A 24,340-nucleotide genomic window follows, 5' to 3' on the forward strand; every position below is an offset into this window, starting at 1 on the left:
CTACCTCAGTATGTCGGTCTCAATGACAACACATCATAATACATTTACATCAAATACAGGACGTCAAAATGGGATGGGAGAGATGGGAGACATTTCCGAAAGATGATCATGAGCTTGTGTTAGTCATCATTGATCATTTGGCCAATCATTCATTTGAAAGGTGATTATGAATGTGTGTCAAATTTATAGTTTGCTGCAGACTGTCACCTGTCTGCCTAGACACGGATCGTGTCCCTAGTTTGGACGTGCATTTCCTTGTTTTGGTCTCTTGGGTGGGTTGTATCAAGGCTGTATGAATGGACATACAGTTAAACTCTCTGACTTACCGGTATCCTAGTGTTTGGTAAAACGCTAAAGTCAAGATTTTTAAAGGTCTAAATGATGAGAAACAATGCTTCTGTATTTATTCGTGCTAGGCAATTCCCAGGGGTTTCCCCAGGAATGTGGAAGAGGTCCATCAGTGTTTATGTCATTTCAAGAAAACAACCTCATGATAAATGTATGAATTTCTAAAGGTGTTCATTCACAAATGAACATTAGTTTCACGTTCATATGACTGACCCCTCGTCCAATAGAAAAGCTGTTGATCATGTAAACTTCACATGAAAAGGCATATAATATTGAAAAAGGTTTTGCAGGTCCCTGGTCTGTGTGTTGCCGAACATGTCTAGTGTTTGGGGGAACATGTCTAGTGTTTTGGGGAACATGTCTAGTGTTTTGGGGAACATGTCTAGTGTTTTGAGGAACATGTCTAGTGTTTTACTGAAAATGTCTAGTGTTTTGGGGAACATGTCTAGTGTTTTGAGGAACATGTCTAGTGTTATGCCGAACATGTCTAGTGTTTTGGGGAACATGTCTAGTGTTTTGAGGAACATGTCTAGTGTTTTACTGAACATGTCTAGTGTTATGCTGAACATGTCTAGTGTTATGCTGAACATGTCTAGTGTTTTGCTGAACATGTCTAGTGTTTTGCTGAACATGTCTAGTGTTATGCTGAACATGTCTAGTGTTTTGCCGAACATGTCTAGTGTTATGCTGAACATGTCTAGTGTTATGCTGAACATGTCTAGTGTTTTGGGGAACATGTCTAGTGTTTTGCCGAACATGTCTAGTGTTATGCTGAACATGTCTAGTGTTATGCTGAACATGTCTAGTGTTATGCCGAACATGTCTAGTGTTATGCTGAACATGTCTAGTGTTTTGCCGAACATGTCTAGTGTTATGCTGAACATGTCTAGTGTTATGCTGAACATGTCTAGTGTTTTGGGGAACATGTCTAGTGTTTTGCCGAACATGTCTAGTGTTATGCTGAACATGTCTAGTGTTATGCTGAACATGTCTAGTGTTATGCTGAACATGTCTAGTGTTTTGCCGAACATGTCTAGTGTTTTGCCGAACATGTCTAGTGTTATGCTGAACATGTCTAGTGTTATGCCGAACATGTCTAGTGTTTTGCCGAACATGTCTAGTGTTTTGCCGAACATGTCTAGTGTTTTGCCGAACATGTCTAGTGTTATGCTGAACATGTCTAGTGTTATGCTGAACATGTCTAGTGTTTTACTGAACATGTCTAGTGTTATGCTGAACATGTCTAGTGTTATGCTGAACATGTCTAGTGTTTTACTGAACATGTCTAGTGTTTTACTGAACATGTCTAGTGTTATGCTGAACATGTCTAGTGTTATGCTGAACATGTCTTGTGTTATGCTGAACATGTCTAGTGTTTTGCCGAACATGTCTAGTGTTTTACTGAACATGTCTAGTGTTATGCTGAACATGTCTAGTGTTTTGGGGAACATGTCTAGTGTTTTGCCGAACATGTCTAGTGTTATGCTGAACATGTCTAGTGTTATGCTGAACATGTCTAGTGTTATGCTGAACATGTCTAGTGTTATGCTGAACATGTCTAGTGTTATGCTGAACATGTCTAGTGTTTTGCCGCAGGTGGAGGAGAAGGTGAAGAAGCAGCACCGTGAGTACATCCTGCGAGAGCAGCTGAAGATCATCAAGAAGGAGTTAGGCATTGAGAAGGATGACAAGGACGCCATTGAGGAGAAGTTCCTCTCTAGACTCAAGGTAATGCCATTGAGGAAAGGTTGCACATTTTGGTAGTACAGGGGTATGTGGTACCATTTAATACATCCCTGAAGAGAAAGAATACAGATTTTACAATTTGGTCATCTGTGTTCAACTTACATCTTTCATGATCTGGTCATGAATCCAATGTTCATGATCTGGCCTTTGAACCCCTTTTTTATGATCCAGCCACTGATATCATGACCAAGATACAGATATTGATCACATGTTCATGATCCGGCCATTTCTCCCATGTTCATGATCAGGCCATTTCTCCCATGTTCATGATGTGGCCATTGCTCCTATGTTCACAATGTGGCCATTGCTCCTATGTTCACAATATGGCCATTGCTCCTATGTTCACAATGTGGCCATTGCTCCCATGTTCATGATCCGGCCAGTGCTCCTATGTTCACAATGTGGCCATTGCTCCCAAGTTCATGATGTGGCCATTGCTCCTATGTTCACGATGTGGCCATTGCTCCCATGTTCATGATCCCGCCAGTGCTCCCATGTTCATGGTGAGGACATTGCTCCCATGTTCATGATCCGGCCAGTGCTCCCATGTTCATGATGTGGACATTGCTCCCATGTTCATGATCTGGCCAGTGCTCATATGTTCATGATCCCGCCATTGCTCCCATGTTTATGATCCGGCCATTGCTCCCATGTTCATGATGTGGCCATTGCTCCCATGTTCATGATCCGGCCGTTGCTCCCATGTTCATGATGTGGACATTGCTCCCATGTTCATGATCTGGCCATTGCTCCCATGTTCATGATGTGGCCATTGCTCCCATGTTCATGATCCGGCCGTTGCTCCCATGTTCATGATGTGGACATTGCTCCTATGTTCATGATCTGGCCATTGCTCCCATGTTCATGATCTGGCCATTGCTCCCATGTTCATGACCTGGCCATTTCTCCCATGTTCATGACCTGGCCATTTCTCCCATGTTCATGACCTGGCCATTTCTCCCATGTTCATGACCTGGCCATTGCTCCTATGTTCATGACCTGGCACTGACTGAGTGGTGATGTTGCAGGACCTGACAGTGCCGAATCATGTGAAGGAGGTTATAGACGAGGAGCTGACCAAGCTGTCCCTGCTAGACAACCACTCGTCAGAGTTCAAGTAAGTCGCAATGCTTCATGTCAAGGTGAGCTAAATAAACAACGAAGCAGCTTGTTTGGCACATTTTCACCACCAGGCTTCATATTGTCTCATAGTAACTCCACTTATATGATTCCACTTAAGGTATAAATGTTCTGATTTTAACTTGTTGCAACAATGATTTTCAGCAACCACTATTGGTTTACCACTATTGGTGTCTTGCAATTGATCTTTGGTGACAGAGAATGGATACATATTATATCATTAATGCCTTACATTGAGTCGCTATAACTCCTATTTGTTGTAGTTTGTTTGTTTATTTGTTGTTGAACGCCGCACAATATTCAAGCTATATGACAGCTGTCTGTAAATAATCGAGTCTGGACCAGGTAATCCAGGGATTGGATCATGAGCATCGATCCATGCAATTGGGATATGATGACATGCATCAACCATTAGTCACCTCTTACGACAAGCATAGTTGCCTTTTACGGCAAGTATGGGTTGCTGTAGACCTTTTCTTCCAAGGATCTTAACAGGTCTTGTAGTAGTTTGACTGTTATATGTATACATAACATTCAAACTGTTCCATACATATTGTTACTATTATTTTAAATAATAGTAAAAGCTACAACTAAAATATCACAAAATTGGAACATTATTCCTGATAAGTGATAGTTTCAGATGCAGTTTCTTTTGATCATTGCATCAAAAATCCTTTCAGCTTCTATCATTGGGTATGTTTTAACTGAATCACTGGTAGATCCTGGATCTGACTGTTACTTCCGATTTAGTTGACGAAAAATAGACATAGTAATCTACATCTCAGCATAGAAAACAATGCCTAGCAGAAAATGCAATTTAATTGGTAAATGGTAGTTTACCCTTAATCTAGATTACAGCCAGTGTATATACCACAAACTGGATATCTCATAAGTATAATAGCTACATTCAATAAGCAAGAACATTGTATCACGTGATCAGAGTAATATGGACTACGACAACTAGACTGTCATGAAACTTTCTTCGACATAACGACAACAGACTTTTGATTTGATTTGAACCTGGTAGCCAATCACTGTTCAAAGTTGTGAGCACCATCTACCTATTTAAACAATTGGGAATTCCAAATTTCTATTCACTATCATCTTTAAACTTTGATTTGTTTCTTACATTTGTGTGATGGGCTGATATTAGCTGACAAAAAGCATTGCTTGCAAAACACACATGCAAAATATTTTCTGCATTTTTGGTTGATTTTAATTCCTGAAACATGCATGTTTGTGTGTTAACATGAACACTGACACACAAACTGATTTGTAAACAAACTGATATGTACACATATATGCCTGTTCTGATATGTACTATAATACTGACTGATGTGTGTGCAGTGTGACCCGTAACTACCTGGACTGGCTGACCAACATGCCATGGGGGAAGCACACTGCCGAGAACATGGACCTGGACAAGGCCAACATTGTCCTGGAGGAGGACCACTACGGCATGGACGACGTCAAGAAACGCATCCTGGTCAGTAGCATCCTGTTAAACCTGGTCCTTAACATAATGTGTCAGTAGCACCCTGTTCAACCTGGTCCTTAACACATGGAGTCAGTAGCTCCCTGTTAAACCTTGCCCTTAACACATGGAGTCAGTAGCTCCCTGTTAAACCTGGTCCTTAACATATGGAGTCAGTAGCACCCTGTTAAACCTGGTCCTTAACACATGGTGTCAGTAGTGCCCTGTTAAACCTGGTCCTTAACACATGGAGTCAGTAGCACCCTGTTAAACCTGGTCCTTAACACATGGTGTCAGTAGTGCCCTGTTAAACCTTGCCCTTAACATAATGTGTCAGTAGCGCCCTGTTAAACCTTGCCCTTAACACATGGTGTCAGTAGTGCCCTGTTAAACCTTGCCCTTAACACATGGTGTCAGCAGTGCCCTGTTAAACCTTGCCCTTAACATAATGTGTCAGTAGCACCCTGTTAAACCTTGCCTTTAACATAATGTGTCGGTAGCGCCCTGTTAAACCTGGTCCTTAACATAATGTGTCAGTAGCACCCTGTTAAACCTTGCCCTTAACACATGGAGTCAGTAGCACCCTGTTAAACCTTGCCTTTAACATAATGTGTCAGTAGTGCCTGTTAAACCTTGCCCTTAACATAATGTGTCAGTAGTGCCCTGTTAAACCTTGCCCTTAACACATGGTGTCAGTAGTGCCCTGTTAAACCTTGCCCTTAACACATGGTGTCAGCAGTGCCCTGTTAAACCTTGCCCTTAACATAATGTGTCAGTAGCACCCTGTTAAACCTTGCCTTTAACATAATGTGTCAGTAGCGCCCTGTTAAACCTGGTCCTTAACATAATGTGTCAGTAGCACCCTGTTAAACCTTGCCTTTAACATAATGTGTCAGTAGCACCCTGTTAAACCTGGTCCTTAACACATGGAGTCAGTAGCACCCTGTTAAACCTTGCCTTTAACACATGGAGTCAGTAGCACCCTGTTAAACCTGGTCCTTAACACATGGAGTCAGTAGCACCCTGTTAAACCTTGCCTTTAATACATGGAGTCAGTAGCACCCTGTTAAACCTGGTCCTTAACACATGGAGTCAGTAGCTCCCTGTTAAACCTGGTCCTTAACACATGGAGTCAGTAGCACCCTGTTAAACCTTGCCCTTAACACATGGAGTCAGTAGCATCCTGTTAAACCTGGTCCTTAACACATGGAGTCAGTAGCATCCTGTTAAACCTTGCCCTTAACACATGGAGTCAGTAGCATCCTGTTAAACCTGGTCCTTAACACATGGAGTCAGTAGCTCCCTGTTAAACCTTGCCCTTAACACATGGAGTCAGTAGCTCCCTGTAAAACCTTGCCCTTAACACAAGGAGTCAGTAGTGCCCTGTTAAACCTTGCCCTTAACACATGGAGTCAGTAGCACCCTGTTAAACCTGGTCCTTAACACATGGTGTCAGTAGTGCCCTGTTAAACCTGGTCCTTAACACATGGAGTCAGTAGCACCCTGTTAAACCTGGTCCTTAACACATGGTGTCAGTAGTGCCCTGTTAAACCTTGCCCTTAACATAATGTGTCAGTAGCGCCCTGTTAAACCTTGTCCTTAACACATGGAGTCAGTAGTGCCCAGTTAAACCTTGCCCTTAACACATGGAGTCAGAAGCTCCCTGTTAAACCTTGCCCTTAACACATGGAGTCAGTAGTGCCCTGTTAAACGTTGCCCTTAACACATGGAGTCATTAGCTCTCTGTTAAACCTTGCCCTTAACACATGGTGTCAGTAGTGCCCTGTTAAACGTAGCCCTAAACACATGGTGTCAGTATTGCCCTGTTAAACCTTGCCCTTAACACATGGAGTCAGTAGCTCCCTGTTAAACCTTGCACTTAACATATGGTGTCAGTAGCATCCTGTTAAACCTTGCCCTTAACACATGGAGTCAGTCGTGCCCTGTTAAACGTTGCCCTTAACACATGGAGTCAGTAGCTCACTGTTAAACGTTGCCCTTAACACATGGAGTCAGTAGTGGCCTGTTAAACCTTGCGCTTAACACATGGAGTCAGTAGTGCCCTGTTTAACCTTGCCCTTAACACATGGTGTCAGTAGCGCCCTGTTAAACCTTGCCCTTAACACATGGAGTCAGTAGCGCCCTGTTAAACCTTGCCCTAAACACATGGAGTCAGTAGCGCCCTATTAACCTTGCCTTTAACACATGGACAATGTCAAGAAGCGCATCCTGCTCAGTAGCTCCCTGTTAAACCTTGCCCTTAACACATGGAGTCAGTAGCGCCCTATTAACCTTACCTCTAACACATGGACAATGTCAAGAAGCGCATCCTGCTCAGTAGCTCCCTGTTAAACCTTGCCCTGAACACATGGAGTCAGTAGCGCCCTATTAACCTTACCTTTAACACATGGACAATGTCATGAAGCGCATCCTGCTCAGTAGCTCCCTGTTAAACCTTGCCCTTAACACATGGAGTCAGTAGCGCCCTATTAACCTTACCTTTAACACATGGACAATGTCAAGAAGCGCATCCTGCTCAGTAGCTCCCTGTTAAACCTTACCCTTAACACATTGAGACAGTAGCGCCCTATTAACCTTGCCCTTAACACATGGAGTCAGTCATGCCCTGTTTAACCTTGCCCTTAACACATAGAGTCAGTAGCGCCCTATTAACCTTGCCTTTAACACATGGACAATGTCAAGAAGCGCATCCTGCTCAGTAGCTCCCTGTTAAACCTTGCCCTGAACACATGGAGTCAGTAGCGCCCTATTAACCTTACCTTTAACACATGGACAATGTCATGAAGCGCATCCTGCTCAGTAGCTCCCTGTTAAACCTTGCCCTTAACACATGGAGTCAGTAGCGCCCTATTAACCTTACCTTTAACACATGGACAATGTCAAGAAGCGCATCCTGCTCAGTAGCTCCCTGTTAAACCTTACCCTTAACACATTGAGACAGTAGCGCCCTATTAACCTTGCCCTTAACACATGGAGTCAGTCATGCCCTGTTTAACCTTGCCCTTAACACATGGAGTCAGTAGCGCCTTATTAACCTTACCTTTAACACATGGACAATGTCATGAAGCGCATCCTGCTCAGTAGCTCCCTGTTAAACCTTGCCCTTAACACATGGAGTCAGTAGCGCCCTATTAACCTTACCTTTAACACATGGACAATGTCATGAAGCGCATCCTGCTCAGTAGCTCCTTGTTAAACCTTGCCCTTAGACATGGACGAATAAAATGTCGGTGACATTACGTTACTGCAATGGCAAGTCAAATGAAAAGTCAAATGCATACTAAAACATAGACTCTACCCCAAATATCTCAGTCAGAAGGACTCATATGTAATTGCACTGAGCATGCTGAAGCATAGATCATACACTTTCATATCTCAACATTGTCAATGGTGTTTGCTGTGCAGGAATTCATCGCTGTGACTCAGCTGAAGGGCTCGGTACAGGGCAAGATCCTCTGCTTCTATGGGCCGCCCGGTGTAGGCAAGACCAGCATAGCCAAGTCTATTGCCAGGGCCCTCAACAGAGAGGTAGGTGCCCAACATACATGGGATACTGCTCACAACTATAGTTTTACCTTATCCTGACTCATACGTATTGCTTATCTCATCTTTTTTCCGAAAGGTAGTGGAAACCTCCTGAACAGTGTTCCCAGAGAACAGAAAAACAGCTTATCTGAATGCACCCCTAGGCTGTGCATGTGTATCGGAAGCATGTGACCAAGCAGGTAGGCTTGTCACTCTCTCATTTTTGTGCCAAATGAGTAGCTGGACAATTGCTTCCTGAGCTCGTAATCCAAGCCGTCTGTTCAACATTATCCATTTTTCATAAAAACAATTTGCTTGGATTACATTCTTCTAACATCTATACATCATATCTAATGATTATTTTTAGTAGAAGTAGAAAAGTGTAGTTTCTGCACTCCATTAGGAGAAGAACAATTCCACAATACCTCTTTGTCATGCAAAGGAAGGAGTTAGACCGGAAGAGACAAGAAACATCACAATCTGCATCATCTACTTCAGACACGACAACCATGGAGAGAAAGAAGTGGGAGGTAACACCTACACCTTCTTCAAAGGAAGGCTTACCAGCTGATAGTATTGTAGAGATCCAAGTTTTCTCCCTTCATCACAGAGTAAGACAGTCATGTCTACATTAAAGTCTTCCCAGGGCAGCAGAGACACTGACACTCTCAATAAGAGCTCTTCTAAGTCGAAGAAGAAATCTCCCCTCTTTTATTGTTGATCATACATAGTGTATGTGTTCCTACCAGCAACAGTGATAAACCTGATATTACAGCTGATCATGCACATGAAGAATGTTCCACTCCTTTTGGGAATGCACCTTATTGGCCGGCAAGGACTTGGTTTCCAGACCTCGTCACAATAGCAAAGACACAAACCCTGAAACTCTAAAACTGGCCAAATGGTCTTCATCCTCACATGAAGCAAGTTCATCCAAGACCGGACCTCTACGAGCTTCACACATGAAACATATTATGATCAACCTTGCTAAAAGAGGTTTTTCAACCGGGGCAGCTAAGGAAGTCTCCTTAGTTCTTCACAGTTCTGCAAGGAATTTATAGGACCATAAGAGGAAGAAGTGTTTTGACCAGTTTAAGTGATCAAAGGGACTTTCAGCAGCTGAAGCCACTTCCCCACAAGAAATTGAATTCTTCTCTACCTGAGATGCACAAGAAACCTTAATGGTTCAACACTGGGCACATATTTAGCAGCCATCAACTCGGTTTTGACCATGTAAAACAGAATCAAACTTACCAAAGTTAGCGCATCTAAGATCTTATAGACTTGAAGATCAACAACCGAAATTCACAGCAGAGCCCCAGCATGGGACTGGAATATGGCACTGAGTCATCTTGCCAGCAATGCCTATGAACCCCTAGAACAAGCTGCCGTTAAATATATGATGCAGCCACTGCTGCCAGAATGTTAGCGAGTCATGTGATTGACTTCAGTCACAAAAGCTTTGACAACAGCGATTATGCATTGGCTCATTTTGGTCTAAGATGAGACTTTATTGCCAAGAACCAGCTGCCAGGGCAACCAGACAGACAATTCCATGTCCCACATCTCTCATACATTCTGAGATCAGAGGATATTGAAGATTTGCTGTTATGCCCAGTCTGAACCTTATGCATATACCTACAAACAACAAGCTCTAGAAGACATAATTTAAGAAGGCTATTTGTTCCTTTATCAAGGAATACTTCAGCAGATGTCTCTAGAACAGTCGTCTCTTTCTGGATGAGAGCAGTCACACTCAGAGCATACAAGGCAGCAGGGTAAGACCCAGCATCCAACCCACACGAAGTCAGAGCTGTAGCTTCCACCCTAGCTCTTCATGGCAACAACTCCGTCCCGATGATTATGGAAAGCTGTTTTTGGAGATCGGACTGTGTCTTCACCACTCACTATCTTAAAGATTTTGCTACAGAGGATCAATTCGGACCATTAGCAGGCGCACAACTGACCATGTCTAGAAGATAGACCTTACTACACTCACCCACGTTCACGCAGACTTACTGACGTCAGGTTACTGTCCTGTAACCAATGACCCAGAGTCCATGTCCCCTGTTTTACTATGTAATTCAGAGCATGAATGACTGTGTCAAGAATATGACCTTCTCTTAACACTTTAGCCATTTAAAGTATGCAGGAAAATCTTTCCTTAACTAACTTTATAAAATTCACAAAATCTAAAAGATTAAGTCCTCTCTTTTCACCAAGAAGGAGGTGGTACACCACAAGGATATAAGAAGGACTAAGAAGATTCACGTTCCCATGGCGTTATATGAACAGATCATGGTCTAAATCACACATACAGATGGAACCCACAACTTTCTGTGGGATTCAAGCAATAAGTATGAGTCAGGATAAGGTAAAATATGTATGTTTTAAAGTAAAAATATCATTTATGCTTATCCTGACTCATTCCCTAGCTGTCCCCTCTTTAACCTCATACATGTTTCAGCCGAAGGTGAGAGTTATTAGTTATTCATGAGACAAAGCATTGAAGAAATAGACGTATTCAACGTAATAAGCGCCTGGGGTGCTCTCAGAATTAGAAATAGGGGGCTCTTATTAGAATATTATTTTGGTGAAAATAACACAGTTGAAAGATAAATTTTGTGGTTTATGCTGAGAGCCTGAAATGTTTATATATGACAGATATATTTTTCCAGAATTTGAATGCCCATAATTAAGGGTGCACATAACACGCAAGTGTTATAGGCGAATAAATAAGTCTTGTGTACATCGATCAATCAGAAGGGATGCTAATTCGGATTGTTCACCAGCCAATATGTTAGCAAATATCCCCGTGGGCGCTTATTAGAGCGGGGCGCTTATTACGTTGAATATGGTATGTATTTATTGAAACGTTTACAGTACTGTATGCTCTGTTGATGTTCTTCACTGCATGGTATGACAGATGGCGCTATATGGTATATACTGCTGTATCAGCCACCAGGATACCACTGCTGCACTAGGGCAATAATGTTGTGATCATACCGCCAGATATTGGGGTCTTGGGAAGATATGGACATATTGATTGAGTATTATCTACTCTGAATGACATGCTGATAAAGACTATCACTTATTTGAAGCTAAAATCTACATGAAGTAATGGCAATTTTTTAAATCACGAGTATATGTTTTACATAGATATCTTACCTTTGAAAGAGAGAAAATGATGAATGATGAGAAATTTGTAAATATTTTGCCTTCTGCCCCCGGTCTTAGATTATTAACAGTTACACTCAATATTACCGGTAATATAAACTATGTATAGGATCCAGGGAATGTACAACAGTAGACATACTCACTGACTAAGCCAGATGGAGACTTCCTAATCTACACTTGATAGATTCAGTATGATGGAAGGATGTTCTCATGTCTTTTTGAACAGAGTGTCATAAGTTCATGCCTCAGCATGAACCTTAAATATTCATGATATTTAATCAATATTGTTTCTGGTGTACCCGTGAAGATCTGGGGTAGTATAGGTCTTCAGCATCCCATTCTTGCTGCAAAAGGCGACTATGCTTGTCGTAATAGGTGACTATGCTTGTCGTAAGAGGAGACGAATGGGATCGGGTGGTCAGGCTTGCTGACTTTGTTGATATATGTCATCATATCCCAATTGCGTGGATCCATGCTCATGATGTCAATCACTGGATTGTCTAGTCCAGACTAGATTATTTACTGACCGCCGTCATATAGCTGGAATATTGCAGAGTGTGGCATTAAACAAACAAATCGTTTCTGGTGATGAAAATGAGCTGAAAGCCTAGTGAGCTTTTGTCATGGCTCGGTGTCTGTCTGGTCTTTTATCTTTTCAACAACTCCACTGAAACCAGAAGGCCTTATGGAGCAGAAACGTTGTATACATGATCCAAGCTGTGGTGTCTCTAACTGGTGCTCATTTCGGGCTTTCCTCCACATTAAGCCGACACACAGAGATATAACTGGAATACTGATTAAAGCGGATCATTCTAACAGCTGCTTACAGAATGCTGATCCGATTTGAAACATGGTAGCAGTTGTGACCAGATTAAAATTGTCATTCTTGTCCATTACCCAGCTATTTATGCATGGATCATTATAACAGTTCTTATGCACAGGTCTTTTGTCTGCATAATTTCATATTCCCCTGTTTTTCTAATGTTACTGTATTTTCATTATCGCCTAAGAAAATGGCAGACGATATCGAGTTCAAACTTTGTATGAATAAACCCAGCTGTGGTGTCTTTAACTACTGATCACTGAATTCCAGACCGATTATAAACATGGCCGCCATTATTTCTTCATAGTTCAGATGAGCTTGAGAACCTTGTTGCTATATTATATATGCTGAAATATTGGTTTAAAAGATTGATGCCAATCTGATGCAACGGACTGGGAGAATCTGTTTGTCCTCGTGACTGTTGGTTTTATAAAAACATTTTACAGAGATTAGTAATTGTGAGTTACATCGGTATATAATCTGTTTGCAGTATTTCCGATTCAGCGTAGGCGGCATGACCGATGTAGCTGAGATCAAAGGTCACAGGTAAGCAAAAAAATTGAAATACTCATAGAAAACATACATCTACATAATTTGATGTGTTTGGAATTGGTAAGGTGTAGAGATTATGTTATAGCTATATGAAATTTAGAAACCCGGTGAAACTGTATTCACATCAGAGTTAAAGAATACTGCAGTGTTCGCCAGATCATGTTTGCCGAGAGCAAGGCACTTCCTATCATGAGATGAAAAGTGTCTTACTGGTCATGTGACCTGAAGCACCTGGTGACCACAACTTGTGGATAGAATGTATGCCTGGAGAGCCGAAGGTCGGAGAACGTTATTGCAAATGTGGAACTTGTTGTTACCCTGCCTGGAGCTCGGCATTAAAGGGATATATAACAAGCACTGTTCAGCTCAAACTCAGTATACTGTGTCTGAGTGGAGTATCCTTATTAAACTGCAGCTTGGTATATCAGTGAGCTAGCACTTTAAGACTGGTCCCTACTGGTACAAGCAGACAGACAGACACACACAGACAGACACACACACACACACACAGACACACACACACACAGACACACACACAGACACACACACACAGACACACACACACACAGAGACACACAGACACACACACACACACACACACACACACACACACACACACAGACACACACACACACAGACACAGACACACACACACAGACATACACACAGACACACACACACACACACACATACACACACACACACACACACACACACACTAAAGTATGATACATGTTTCTACAGGTATGTGTGTTTCATGTCTGACAGTCTATAAGTCAGTTTTGGTGCAATTGTCAGTGGATGATATTTTTTCTCCAGGCGGACGTACGTAGGCGCCATGCCAGGGAAAGTTATTCAGTGCCTAAAAAAAACCAAAGCAGAAAATCCTCTGGTTCTCATTGATGAGGTAAGCTACAGAGGCAGCTATGAAGTAAACTTTCAAAGATGGGTGATCCACAGGGTTATGCTGGTCAAGAGACACATACATGCAAACTTTAGTCATTTCAAACTCTCATGGGATCAGTGATTTAAAGACTTGTAAGACTGGAAAGTCTGGGCTTTTTTTAAGACTAGTGGGAGATATGACACGGTTTAGTCCCCATTTTGTTGACAGATCTACAAGACTGACAATTTTGCAGTATTTGTGTGAAAATAACTGCAATTGTATTTTCTCAAGGACCATATATAGATTTCCCTGTGGCACTGATCTGATTTGCATAATGTAAAACATTGTAGAGGATTTTATAACAGCGGTAGAAACTAACAGTTTTAGTCCACTAGTCCTTATAATGATAACATATAGCAAAACCCTTAAAAAGGGCAAACTTCTACTAGTCCTTATGATGCCTTAACTATTGGCCAGTTTGGCAAGGACTACAGGACTAGTGCCAATTTCTAACGCTGGGATTTATAATCTTTCACTGTGAAATTGCTCAAAGAGGGTCCACTGTTTTCAGTGTTGGCCTTAACACTGTCGCATGTGACCTCTGGGACCCCGTCCTGTGTAAAAAATGTAACCATTACATTGTTACATTGAGATACATATTTTAATTTGAGTTACCCGGTAGGAGAAAAAACGGTATCATATTTGAATGGCTTAAATCTGTTTTGCTGGGGCTGCCAATAATGACTTTGCCATTTTCCCTGTTATAAGCAGCTGGCTTAAATATTCTAATCTTCCTTATACAGGTGGACAAAATCGGCAAGGGTTACCAAGGTGACCCATCATCAGCTCTCCTGGAGTTGTTGGACCCAGAACAAAATGCCAACTTTCTGGACCACTACCTGGACGTCTCCATGGACTTGTCAAAGGTGGGCCATGTTTCCAGATATTGAGTAATATCTCTAGAAAGCACGTGACACTTCATTTCAATATTATCGATAGTGATTCATTTTCTCCTCAGGGATTCTAGGGCAGAATAGATTCCCACTTCTCAATGCTTGTTGTATAAGACAGCTAATGAGAATGGGAGGGTTGCAATGGTGACCTGGCTGATTATGTAGCATTATTGACAGTTGATGTGGATGGTTTGTGGGAGGGTTGCAATGGTTATGTAGCATTATTGACAGTTGATGTGGATGGTTTGTGGGAGGGTTGCAATGGTTATGTAGCATTATTGACAGTTGATGTGGATGGTTTGTGGGAGGGTTGCAATGGTTATGTAGCATTATTGACAGTTGATGTGGATGGTTTGTGGGAGGGTTGCAATGGTTATGTAGCATTATTGACAGTTGATGTGGATGGTTTGTGGGAGGGTTGCAATGGTTATGTAGCATTATTGACAGTTGATGTGGATGGTTTGTGGGAGGGTTGCAATGGTTATGTAGCATTATTGACAGTTGATGTGGATGGTTTGTGGGAGGGTTGCAATGGTTATGTAGCATTATTGACAGTTGATGTGGATGGTTTGTGGGAGGGTTGCAATGGTTATGTAGCATTATTGACAATAGATGTCATGCAATATAGCACCGGTTTGCCTGTCCAAGATTTGTCTTCTGTACGCCTGTGGGATTTCAGGGTTGGAATTAGTCTTTGTCCTGATTTTTTGTCTCCTACTGGGATATAATGGGTGGGGGGGGGGGGGGAGGATGGGTGGGGTGGTGGTGATGATATAGTTATGACGTTTTCGGAGCATAACTTAAAAACCATGAATTATTTTTAATCCAAACTTGGTATTAACAAGGGGCTGGAGTGGTTATTTTTGCTATTAGGAATTTTTCAAAATTGTATTTGTCCCTGTTCCCATTGAAACAAGTTAGATTTAGCTATTAAATAACATTATTCAAGATATTTCATCCAATCTCAGTACATGTTGAAGGGGTTGAAGTAGTGTCTTTTGCTATTTTTAGAATTTTTATGATTTCCGTTTCCACTGCAACAAGTTTGAAATTGTCTCTGTTCTTCGTGTGTACCTGACATAAAAATACAAAGTCCCGAATCTCAATTCCTTGGTATTGTTTTGATAGCTCAAAAACTACTTGTGTATACAGACAGATTAGATAGAAATTCTCTCAGTTGGACGTACTGTAACAGTCAGATCATTTGTTCTTCTGAATTTTATGGGGGTCAGGGGAATTTGATGTCTTCTGATGGCTCTTGTTTCAGATTGCTGACAATAATTTTATGACAAATTGAAAGAAACAACAGGATGCACATTTCAAAACCCTGTGGGTATCCTGTCTTAGAGTAGATTCCCACTAAGTTATGCTGGTCGTTAACGGTGACCAAAGGGATCAAATGGTCAGCTCGGTGACTTGGTTGATTGTGTGTCATCATTCTGGTCCAGACTTGATTATTTACAGACTGTCATCATATAGCTGTAATATTGCTGAGTGTGGCGTTAAACAACAAACTACATGTACTACATACTATGTGTACTACATCTGGAATATTGACTATATGTAAAACACCACTCACTCAAGGGGGCGGTCGGGTAGCCTAGTGGTTAAAGCGTTCGCTCGCCACGCCGAAGACCCGGGTTCGATTCCCGACATGGGTACAATGTGTGAAGCCCATACTGGTGTCCCCCGCTGTGATACTCACTCACTCACTCACTCACTCACTCACTCACTCACTCACTCACTCACTCACTCACTCTCACACTCACTCACTCACTCACTCACTCACTCACTCACTCAAGATAGGTATGTTGTATACTGGGGTTTCATGCAATGTGTCAAGTCAACCTGATTCATATTTATTTACTTGATCTTATACTCCATGAAATGTCTTTTTCTTATTGACATTGGACCTGTGAAGATCCGGGGAAGAACAGGTCTTTAGCAACCCATGCTTTCCGTAAAAGGTGACTGAGCTTCCCTGACTTGTCGACTGAGGCTCGCTGACTTGGTTGATGCATGTCAGTGAATCCCAATTGCGTAGATCGTTGCTCATGATGTCAATCACTGGATTGTCTGGTCCAGACTCGATTGTTTACAGACCGCCATCATATAGCTGGAATATTGCTGAGTGCGGCGTTAAACAACAAACAAACCCATAAACCAAACCACTTACTGTTTGTGAACAAACCCCAAAATATTGAATCAGAAAAAAGAAGAGTGTGACGTTAAACAACAAACAAACAAAATCTTGTTGACGTTGATCTGCTGACATCTGCAACAGTGTGGAATACAGATTGTTGTAGAATCATGTAATGATGTTTTCTGAGTAACGTGTGCACCCTTTGACCCTGTAGGTGTTGTTCATATGCACCGCTAACATCACCGACACCATCCCGGAACCACTGAGGGACAGGATGGAGATGATCGATGTGTCGGGATATGTGGCTGAGGAGAAACTGGCTATAGCTGAGGTAGGTAACGTTCTTCAGACGTAAGACACAAAGATTTCAACCTCTGTAATCTTTGCACAATGAAACCCTTTTAATCAGGATGCCACTGTTCTCAGTGGAATTGTCAGGATAAAACAATTTCCAGATTAACAATTCATTAGCATGTAGAAATGGCCCTTGAATTGTTTGTAATGTGTCTGTCGTGCATCTTCTCTTGTCCTGGATCTGTTGTCTGTCATGAGCGCTATTTATTGTCATTAGTCAGCCATATTTTGGGGGGTGGGAGTGGGACTTAACATGTATATTTTGGGGATATTTTGAATTTTTCCATTGTCTGGAGTCACACTGGAAGCTAAAACTTCTTATGGCCATTACCACACTGCTTCTGTTCACTAGTAGTGGGGCTCAACTCAAATGTTTCGTTTTTAAGGATATTTTATATTTTGACCTTTATTTGACTTTTGAACTTTGGCCATGTTCCAAATGTCTATCAAGATGCATCGCTTTGCACCATAAACACCATGTCCTCAGAAACCTCTGGTCCATTGAAGCTGGCACTTCACAAGCTTGTTTCCACCCTGGACACATGAAGAGGAAATGCATCAAGAATACTGAAGTTAAAATCCATATATCTTGTGTCCTTTGTTAGCCTCCAACTTCTAAATGCCAGATATGATTATCTGGTGACCAAGACCTGTATAGAACTGTGTGTTTAACATAGATGGTGGTTATTTGTGGATTCTGTATCTTAGTTTTTACATAAAAAGTCCACTCCATGGCTGAGTGGAAAGAGCATCTGCCCAGCCGTGCCATACCAAGCCATTAAGGAAATAAAACAAAGACTAGTCGGCTCAGAGTATGTATACTGTGAATGGGGTTTCCATGTTAAACTGCGGCATTGTTTCTCAGTGGACTTGCGCTATAAAACCATCATAAGTATGGACTAGTACAAGTAGCCACAGGCACACACTGGCATGCATATCACTAGGTATAAGTACAATAGTTCTGTAAAACTGCAAACTCAGCTTGTGTATGATATGTGTGTATGATATGTGTGTATGTTTTATAGAAATACCTGATTCCACAAGCCCAGGACCACTCCGGAGTTCACAAGGAAAACATTGAAATCAGCGATGATGCCATCACAACACTGATCAAGTCCTACTGTAGGGAGAGCGGAGTGCGCAACCTCCAGAAACACATAGAGAAGGTGGGCTTTTTTCACACTAAACTGTTTAGAAGGTTTTTGCTATTTGGCATAGAGTTGTGTGGAGAACGGAGTGCGCAGCCTCCAGAAACACATAGAGAAACTTTTCACGAAAAATAAATGTCGACCATGGTAATGTACCTGAACACAGTACCTGGAAGCTTTATTAACCATTATATATCATTTATCCTGGTGTTATGTGTAGTTTGTCATACTTTTGGGGGCTTGACATCATCAAACAGTGGAACTTAAAGATTATGTGCAGCAATACGTCATTAATTTACTGACAGTGTCACTGGCAGAAGACATGCCTGTTTCAAATTTGATAAATTTATGGGACCATGCTGCAACTAGGTTTTCATGTCAACATTCATCTGGTGCAATTTCCTTAAATCGAGCCCTTTGTCATCTTCCCGAGGCAAGAGAGTTAACTGACTTTAAAAGTCCAGTTTCCACCCTTGCCGAACTGGGCTGGATTTCCTGGGCTCGATCATATTGCCACCAGTGGTTATTACGAGTTAACTCCCTTATAAGCCTCTCCTATGGACCAATCCGATTCCATCACTTGCATTTGTTTCAAACAAAATGGCGGAACCCAGTCAAGACGACCTGATCGATAATCAAGATCTATATTGTGATAAAACGGGTCTTACATCGCAAAGTGCATCAAATCACACGAACACCTTGATTAAAAACATGAAAAGGTGTGGAAAATATCTGTTGACAACAAGTTGGCAGTGCACATGCTTTACAAATCCTGCAATCGACTGAAATCGAAATCTGCACGACAGTTTACGAACAGGATTTCGATTTCGTTGCGCGATTTTGATTGGACTATGCATAGACTGGTTAGTCCAGCCAAAATGTTACTCCATAATACCAGCCTAGTTCGGCAAGGGTGGTAACTGGACTTTTATAGTCAGTTAACTCTCTTGCCTCGGGAAGATGGCCCTGTGTGTACATGTCTATTTGCTTCAGAGAAGGCTATATAAGAGGCAGCAATACATATGGGCACTAGTCCTATTGTCCTTCCCAAACTGCCAAATAAGTAAGGTGTCATAAGGACAAGCTGAAATTTGCCATTTTTAAGGGTTTTGCTATATGTTATCATCATAAGGACTTAGTGGAGTAAAGCTGTTTCTATCACTGAGAGGCTTATCAGGGATTTATCTGTTAAACCTGTTAAGAGGCCGGTATTCCGCTGATTCTACGCTGTTATACACTGGTGTACGTGTCAAAGACTTATTTATGGGCTGCTGTGATTTGGGTTGAATATTGCTGACTAGGCTCTGCAAAAACAAATTATGTCACTCAGTGCCTGGAAGTTCTGAGAAAATAGATAGGTTTCTCATGGTGCATATTGACCTCAGAAGATAGGAGGTGACCGTAAGACTATATACTTCAGTCAATCTTCTGAAGCTGCCACTTGTTGTGAGGCCACAGATGTACTGTAGCTCGGATATAACACGGAGCTTCTGTTTGATTCAGATCTATCGCAAGGCTGCGTACAAGATGGTGAGGGAGAAAATTGATACCATTCGTGTAGATGTGGACAACCTCCATGACTACGTTGGCAAACCGATCTTCACCACCGACCGCATGTACGAGGACACCCCCCCAGGCGTAGTGATGGGCCTTGCCTGGACTTCCATGGGTATGTGGGAGAAGCAGACGGTGTTCTGTGGATCTTTATGAAGTAAAAACTGCTTTCAACATGACAGAAATGTGATGGAGCATTGTTCACAATTGCCAATGAATGGTCCATTTCACAACCCCAAATGTCAAAGATGAAACTCTCTATGTTACAACAATGTAGCAGAAAAATTGACCCCCTTAATTACCTATCGTGGTGCCCTTTAAACCTTCTTGTCATTGACGGCATCGGCAGCTTTGGTGTATTTCAGTGTTCAAACTGTATTTAAGAATTTTTGCTGGGAGATATATTAGAATATTTTGAAGATTCTTTTTTCATCTCAACTTTGCTGTGTTTAGACAGAATATTTTACTGAAAGCAAATGTCACAAAATCTATGTGCTTGTAGTTTTTGACGGCACATAATACACAAGAGAGTATGGTTTCCAAATATCAGTATCCCAGAATGAGGGGTGCTTACCAGAATAGACCAATCCACAAACATCAATTAAACTCCAGACAGCCAATCAGAGAATACATATTTCTTGTGTGGCCTTGAGCAGCATTCAACATCTTCCTGAGGCAAGGGAGTTAACTGGCCATAGAAATTACTGTTTCCACTGCACTTTTATAGTGAGTTAATTCCCTTGCCTTGGAAAGACGCCTTTTGGTGAACAAAGCAAGTATCCTTCATATTATTTACAAAAATTATGTATCAGAGGGTGGCAAAAATGTTGGAACAACATATCACTAAGTAATGACAAACTGTGTCCCTTGATTTTAACAGCCAATAAATATTTAATCAATAATTTTGAAGGATAAAATGAACTGATTATTATCCCAAGTATTACCATCTTTATGTTTTGTTTTATACACTAACTGATGGAATTAATCTGCCTATGTGAAGTATAGTATTTAGCAAGTTCAGAATGTTAAGTAAAGTATGGCCTTTGTTGAAAAGTTCATAATATATATGGAACATTGCACCTGATGATTCTCTTATCTGTCATTATGTTTTTTATCAATTACTGATGGAATTTACCTGCCAGTGTCAACTTTAGTACAGAGCAAGGTCATTAAGTATTTTCACCATGGACTGCCAATGTGCCTTGAGATATATATGATATATAGTTATTATATTTTGTTAATCCCTTATATGTCATGCACTTATTATATGAGTTACATTATCAAACAGGCAGGATATCAATCTCATTATAATTGCTACTGCTACACAAAGCGTGTAGTGGCACTGAGGTGTTAGATCTGACTTCAATAATGGCATGGATCTTTGCCCACACTATCGATCACTGGATTGCCTGTTGCAGATTCAATTATTTACAGGCTGTCATCATGTAGCTGGAATATTGCTGAGTCAACAAACTGACAAACACAGCAATCAAAAACACCATTTGAATTATTGTCCAGAGGTTGAAACCGAGTGAGGATTCAGGAGTAGAATAACTTCCCAGCACCCAAGCCTGGCTATTGAGGACCAGGGTACCGTTGTACAAAGCGATCTTAGTGCTAAGGTGATCGTAACTCCCATACCTTAACATAGACTTACGTCAGTCGTAGCGCTAAGGTTGTTTTGTACAACGGCACCCAGGTGATTGTCGTCCACCATTGCTATTGAGCAAAGATCTTTGCACATGCTGTCAGTCACTGGTTTGTGTGACTCATGTTATTTACAGGTGATATAGTCACTAACTCACTCTCTTCCCTAATGGCGGAATACATGCTTGTGCCAACTGTTCAGGTGGGTCCACGCTGTACATCGAGACAGTCAACAAGAAACCCATCTTGCCGGACTCGACTGACGCTGGTTCCCTGGAGGTGACCGGTCACCTGGGTACCGTCATGAAGGAAAGTGTTAACTTGGCGTACACCTATGCCAAGTCCTACCTGACAGAACACCAGCCTGATAACTCCTTCCTGCAGAAGGCTCATGTGCATCTGCATGTGCCTGAGGTATGCATAGTGGAAGTACCGAGATCCTGTCACACACACAAGCTGCCGTCCAACAGTCCCATCTCACAACCTCCAGGACTGCATGCATTAACTAGATCCTGTCACACACACAAGCTGCCATCCAACAGTCCCATCTCACAACCTCCAGGACTGCATGCATTAACTAGATCCTGTCACACACACAAGCTGCCGTCCAACAGTCCCATCTGACAACCTCCAGCACTGCATGCATTAACTAGATCCTGTCACACACACAAGCTGCCATCCAACAGTCCCATCTCACAACCTCCAGGACTGCATGCATTAACTAGATCCTGTCAAACACACAAGCTGCCGTCCAACAGTCCCATCTCACAACCTCCAGCACTGCATGCATTAACTAGATCCTGTCACACACACAAGCTGCCGTCAAACAATCCCATCTCACAACCTCCAGCACTGCATGCATTAACTAGATCCTGTCACACACACTACCTGCCGTCCAACAGTTCCATCTCACAACCTCCAGCACTGCATGCATTAACTAGATCCTGTCACACACACCACCTGCCGTCCAACAGTCCCATCTCACAACCTCCAGGACTGCATGCATTAACTAGATCCTGTCACACACACAAGCTGCCGTCAAACAATCCCATCTCACAACCTCCAGGACTGCATGCATTAACTAGATCCTGTCACACACACTACCTGCCGTCCAACAGTTCCATCTCACAACCTCCAGCACTGCATGCATTAACTAGATCCTGTCACACACACAAGCTGCCATCCAACAGTCCCATCTCACAACCTCCAGCACTGCATGCATTAACTAGATCCTGTCACATACACAAGCTGCCATCCAACAGTCCCATCTGACAACCTCCAGCACTGCATGCATTATCTTGCTCCTGTCACACACACTAGCTGCCGTCAAACAATCCCATCTCACAACCTCCAGGACTGCATGCATTAACTAGATCCTGTCACACACACAAGCTGCCGTCAAACAATCCCATCTCACAACCTCCAGCACTGCATGCATTAACTAGATCCTGTCACACACACAAGCTGCCGTCAAACAATCCCATCTCACAACCTCCAGGACTGCATGCATTAACTAGATCCTGTCACACACACTACCTGCCGTCCAACAGTTCCATCTGACAACCTCCAGCACTGCATGCATTAACTAGATCCTGTCACACACACAAGCTGCCATCCAACAGTCCCATCTCACAACCTCCAGGACTGCATGCATTAACTAGATCCTGTCACATACACAAGCTGCCATCCAATAGTCCCATCTGACAACCTCCAGCACTGCATGCATTAACTAGATCCTGTCACACACACAAGCTGCCATCCAACAGTCCCATCTCACAACCTCCAGGACTGCATGCATTAACTAGATCCTGTCACACACACCACCTGCCGTCCAACAGTCCCATCTCACAACCTCCAGGACTGCATGCATTAACTAGATCCTGTCACACACACTACCTGCCGTCCAACAGTTCCATCTCACAACCTCCAGGACTGCATGCATTAACTAGATCCTGTCACACACACTACCTGCCGTCCAACAGTCCCATCTCACAACCTCCAGGACTGCATGCATTAACTAGATCCTGTCACACACACTAGCTGCCATCCAACAGTCCCATCTCACAACCTCCAGCACTGCATGCATTAACTAGATCCTGTCACACACACAAGCTGCCATCCAACAGTCCCATCTCACAACCTCCAGCACTGCATGCATTAACTAGATCCTGTCACACACACAAGCTGCCGTCAAACAATCCCATCTCACAACCTCCAGCACTGCATGCATTAACTAGATCCTGTCACACACACAAGCTGCCGTCCAACAGTCCCATCTCACAACCTCCAGGACTGCATGCATTAACTAGATCCTGTCACACACACTACCTGCCGTCCAACAGTTCCATCTCACAACCTCCAGCACTGCATGCATTAACTAGATCCTGTCACACACACTACCTGCCGTCCAACAGTCCCATCTCACAACCTCCAGCACTGCATGCATTAACTAGATCCTGTCACACACACAAGCTGCCGTCCAACAGTTCCATCTCACAACCTCCAGCACTGCATGGATTAACTAGATCCTGTCACATACACAAGCTGCCATCCAATAGTCCCATCTGACAACCTCCAGCACTACATGGATTAACTAGATCCTGTCACTCACACAAGCTGCCATTCAACAGTCCCATCTGACAACCTCCAGGACTGCATGCATTAACTAGATCCTGTCACACACACTACCTGCCGTCCAACAGTTCCATCTGACAACCTCCAGCACTGCATGCATTAACTAGATCCTGTCACACACACAAGCTGCCATCCAACAGTCCCATCTCACAACCTCCAGGACTGCATGCATTAACTAGATCCTGTCACATACACAAGCTGCCATCCAATAGTCC

At 42.5% G+C, this 24,340-nt stretch overlaps 1 protein-coding gene across 1 annotated transcript in view; it reads left to right on the forward strand.

Annotated features, from left to right (window-relative positions):
• Positions 1-24,340, forward strand: part of LOC124145063 (lon protease homolog, mitochondrial-like) — a 48,557-nt gene that overhangs the window by 16,256 nt on the left and 7,961 nt on the right. Inside the window, exons 10-20 of the mRNA XM_046514731.2 lie at positions 1,945-2,076; positions 3,123-3,211; positions 4,582-4,720; positions 8,135-8,257; positions 12,745-12,800; positions 13,626-13,713; positions 14,496-14,618; positions 17,003-17,119; positions 18,168-18,308; positions 19,794-19,959; positions 21,694-21,905. Coding sequence (XP_046370687.1) covers positions 1,945-2,076; positions 3,123-3,211; positions 4,582-4,720; positions 8,135-8,257; positions 12,745-12,800; positions 13,626-13,713; positions 14,496-14,618; positions 17,003-17,119; positions 18,168-18,308; positions 19,794-19,959; positions 21,694-21,905 — 1,386 coding nt within the window. The remainder of the gene's footprint in view (positions 1-1,944; positions 2,077-3,122; positions 3,212-4,581; positions 4,721-8,134; positions 8,258-12,744; positions 12,801-13,625; positions 13,714-14,495; positions 14,619-17,002; positions 17,120-18,167; positions 18,309-19,793; positions 19,960-21,693; positions 21,906-24,340) is intronic.

This window comes from Haliotis rufescens, unplaced genomic scaffold (genome assembly GCF_023055435.1).
Source record: "Haliotis rufescens isolate VD_foot unplaced genomic scaffold, xgHalRufe1.0.p SCAF_1, whole genome shotgun sequence".
NCBI lineage: Eukaryota > Metazoa > Mollusca > Gastropoda > Lepetellida > Haliotidae > Haliotis > Haliotis rufescens.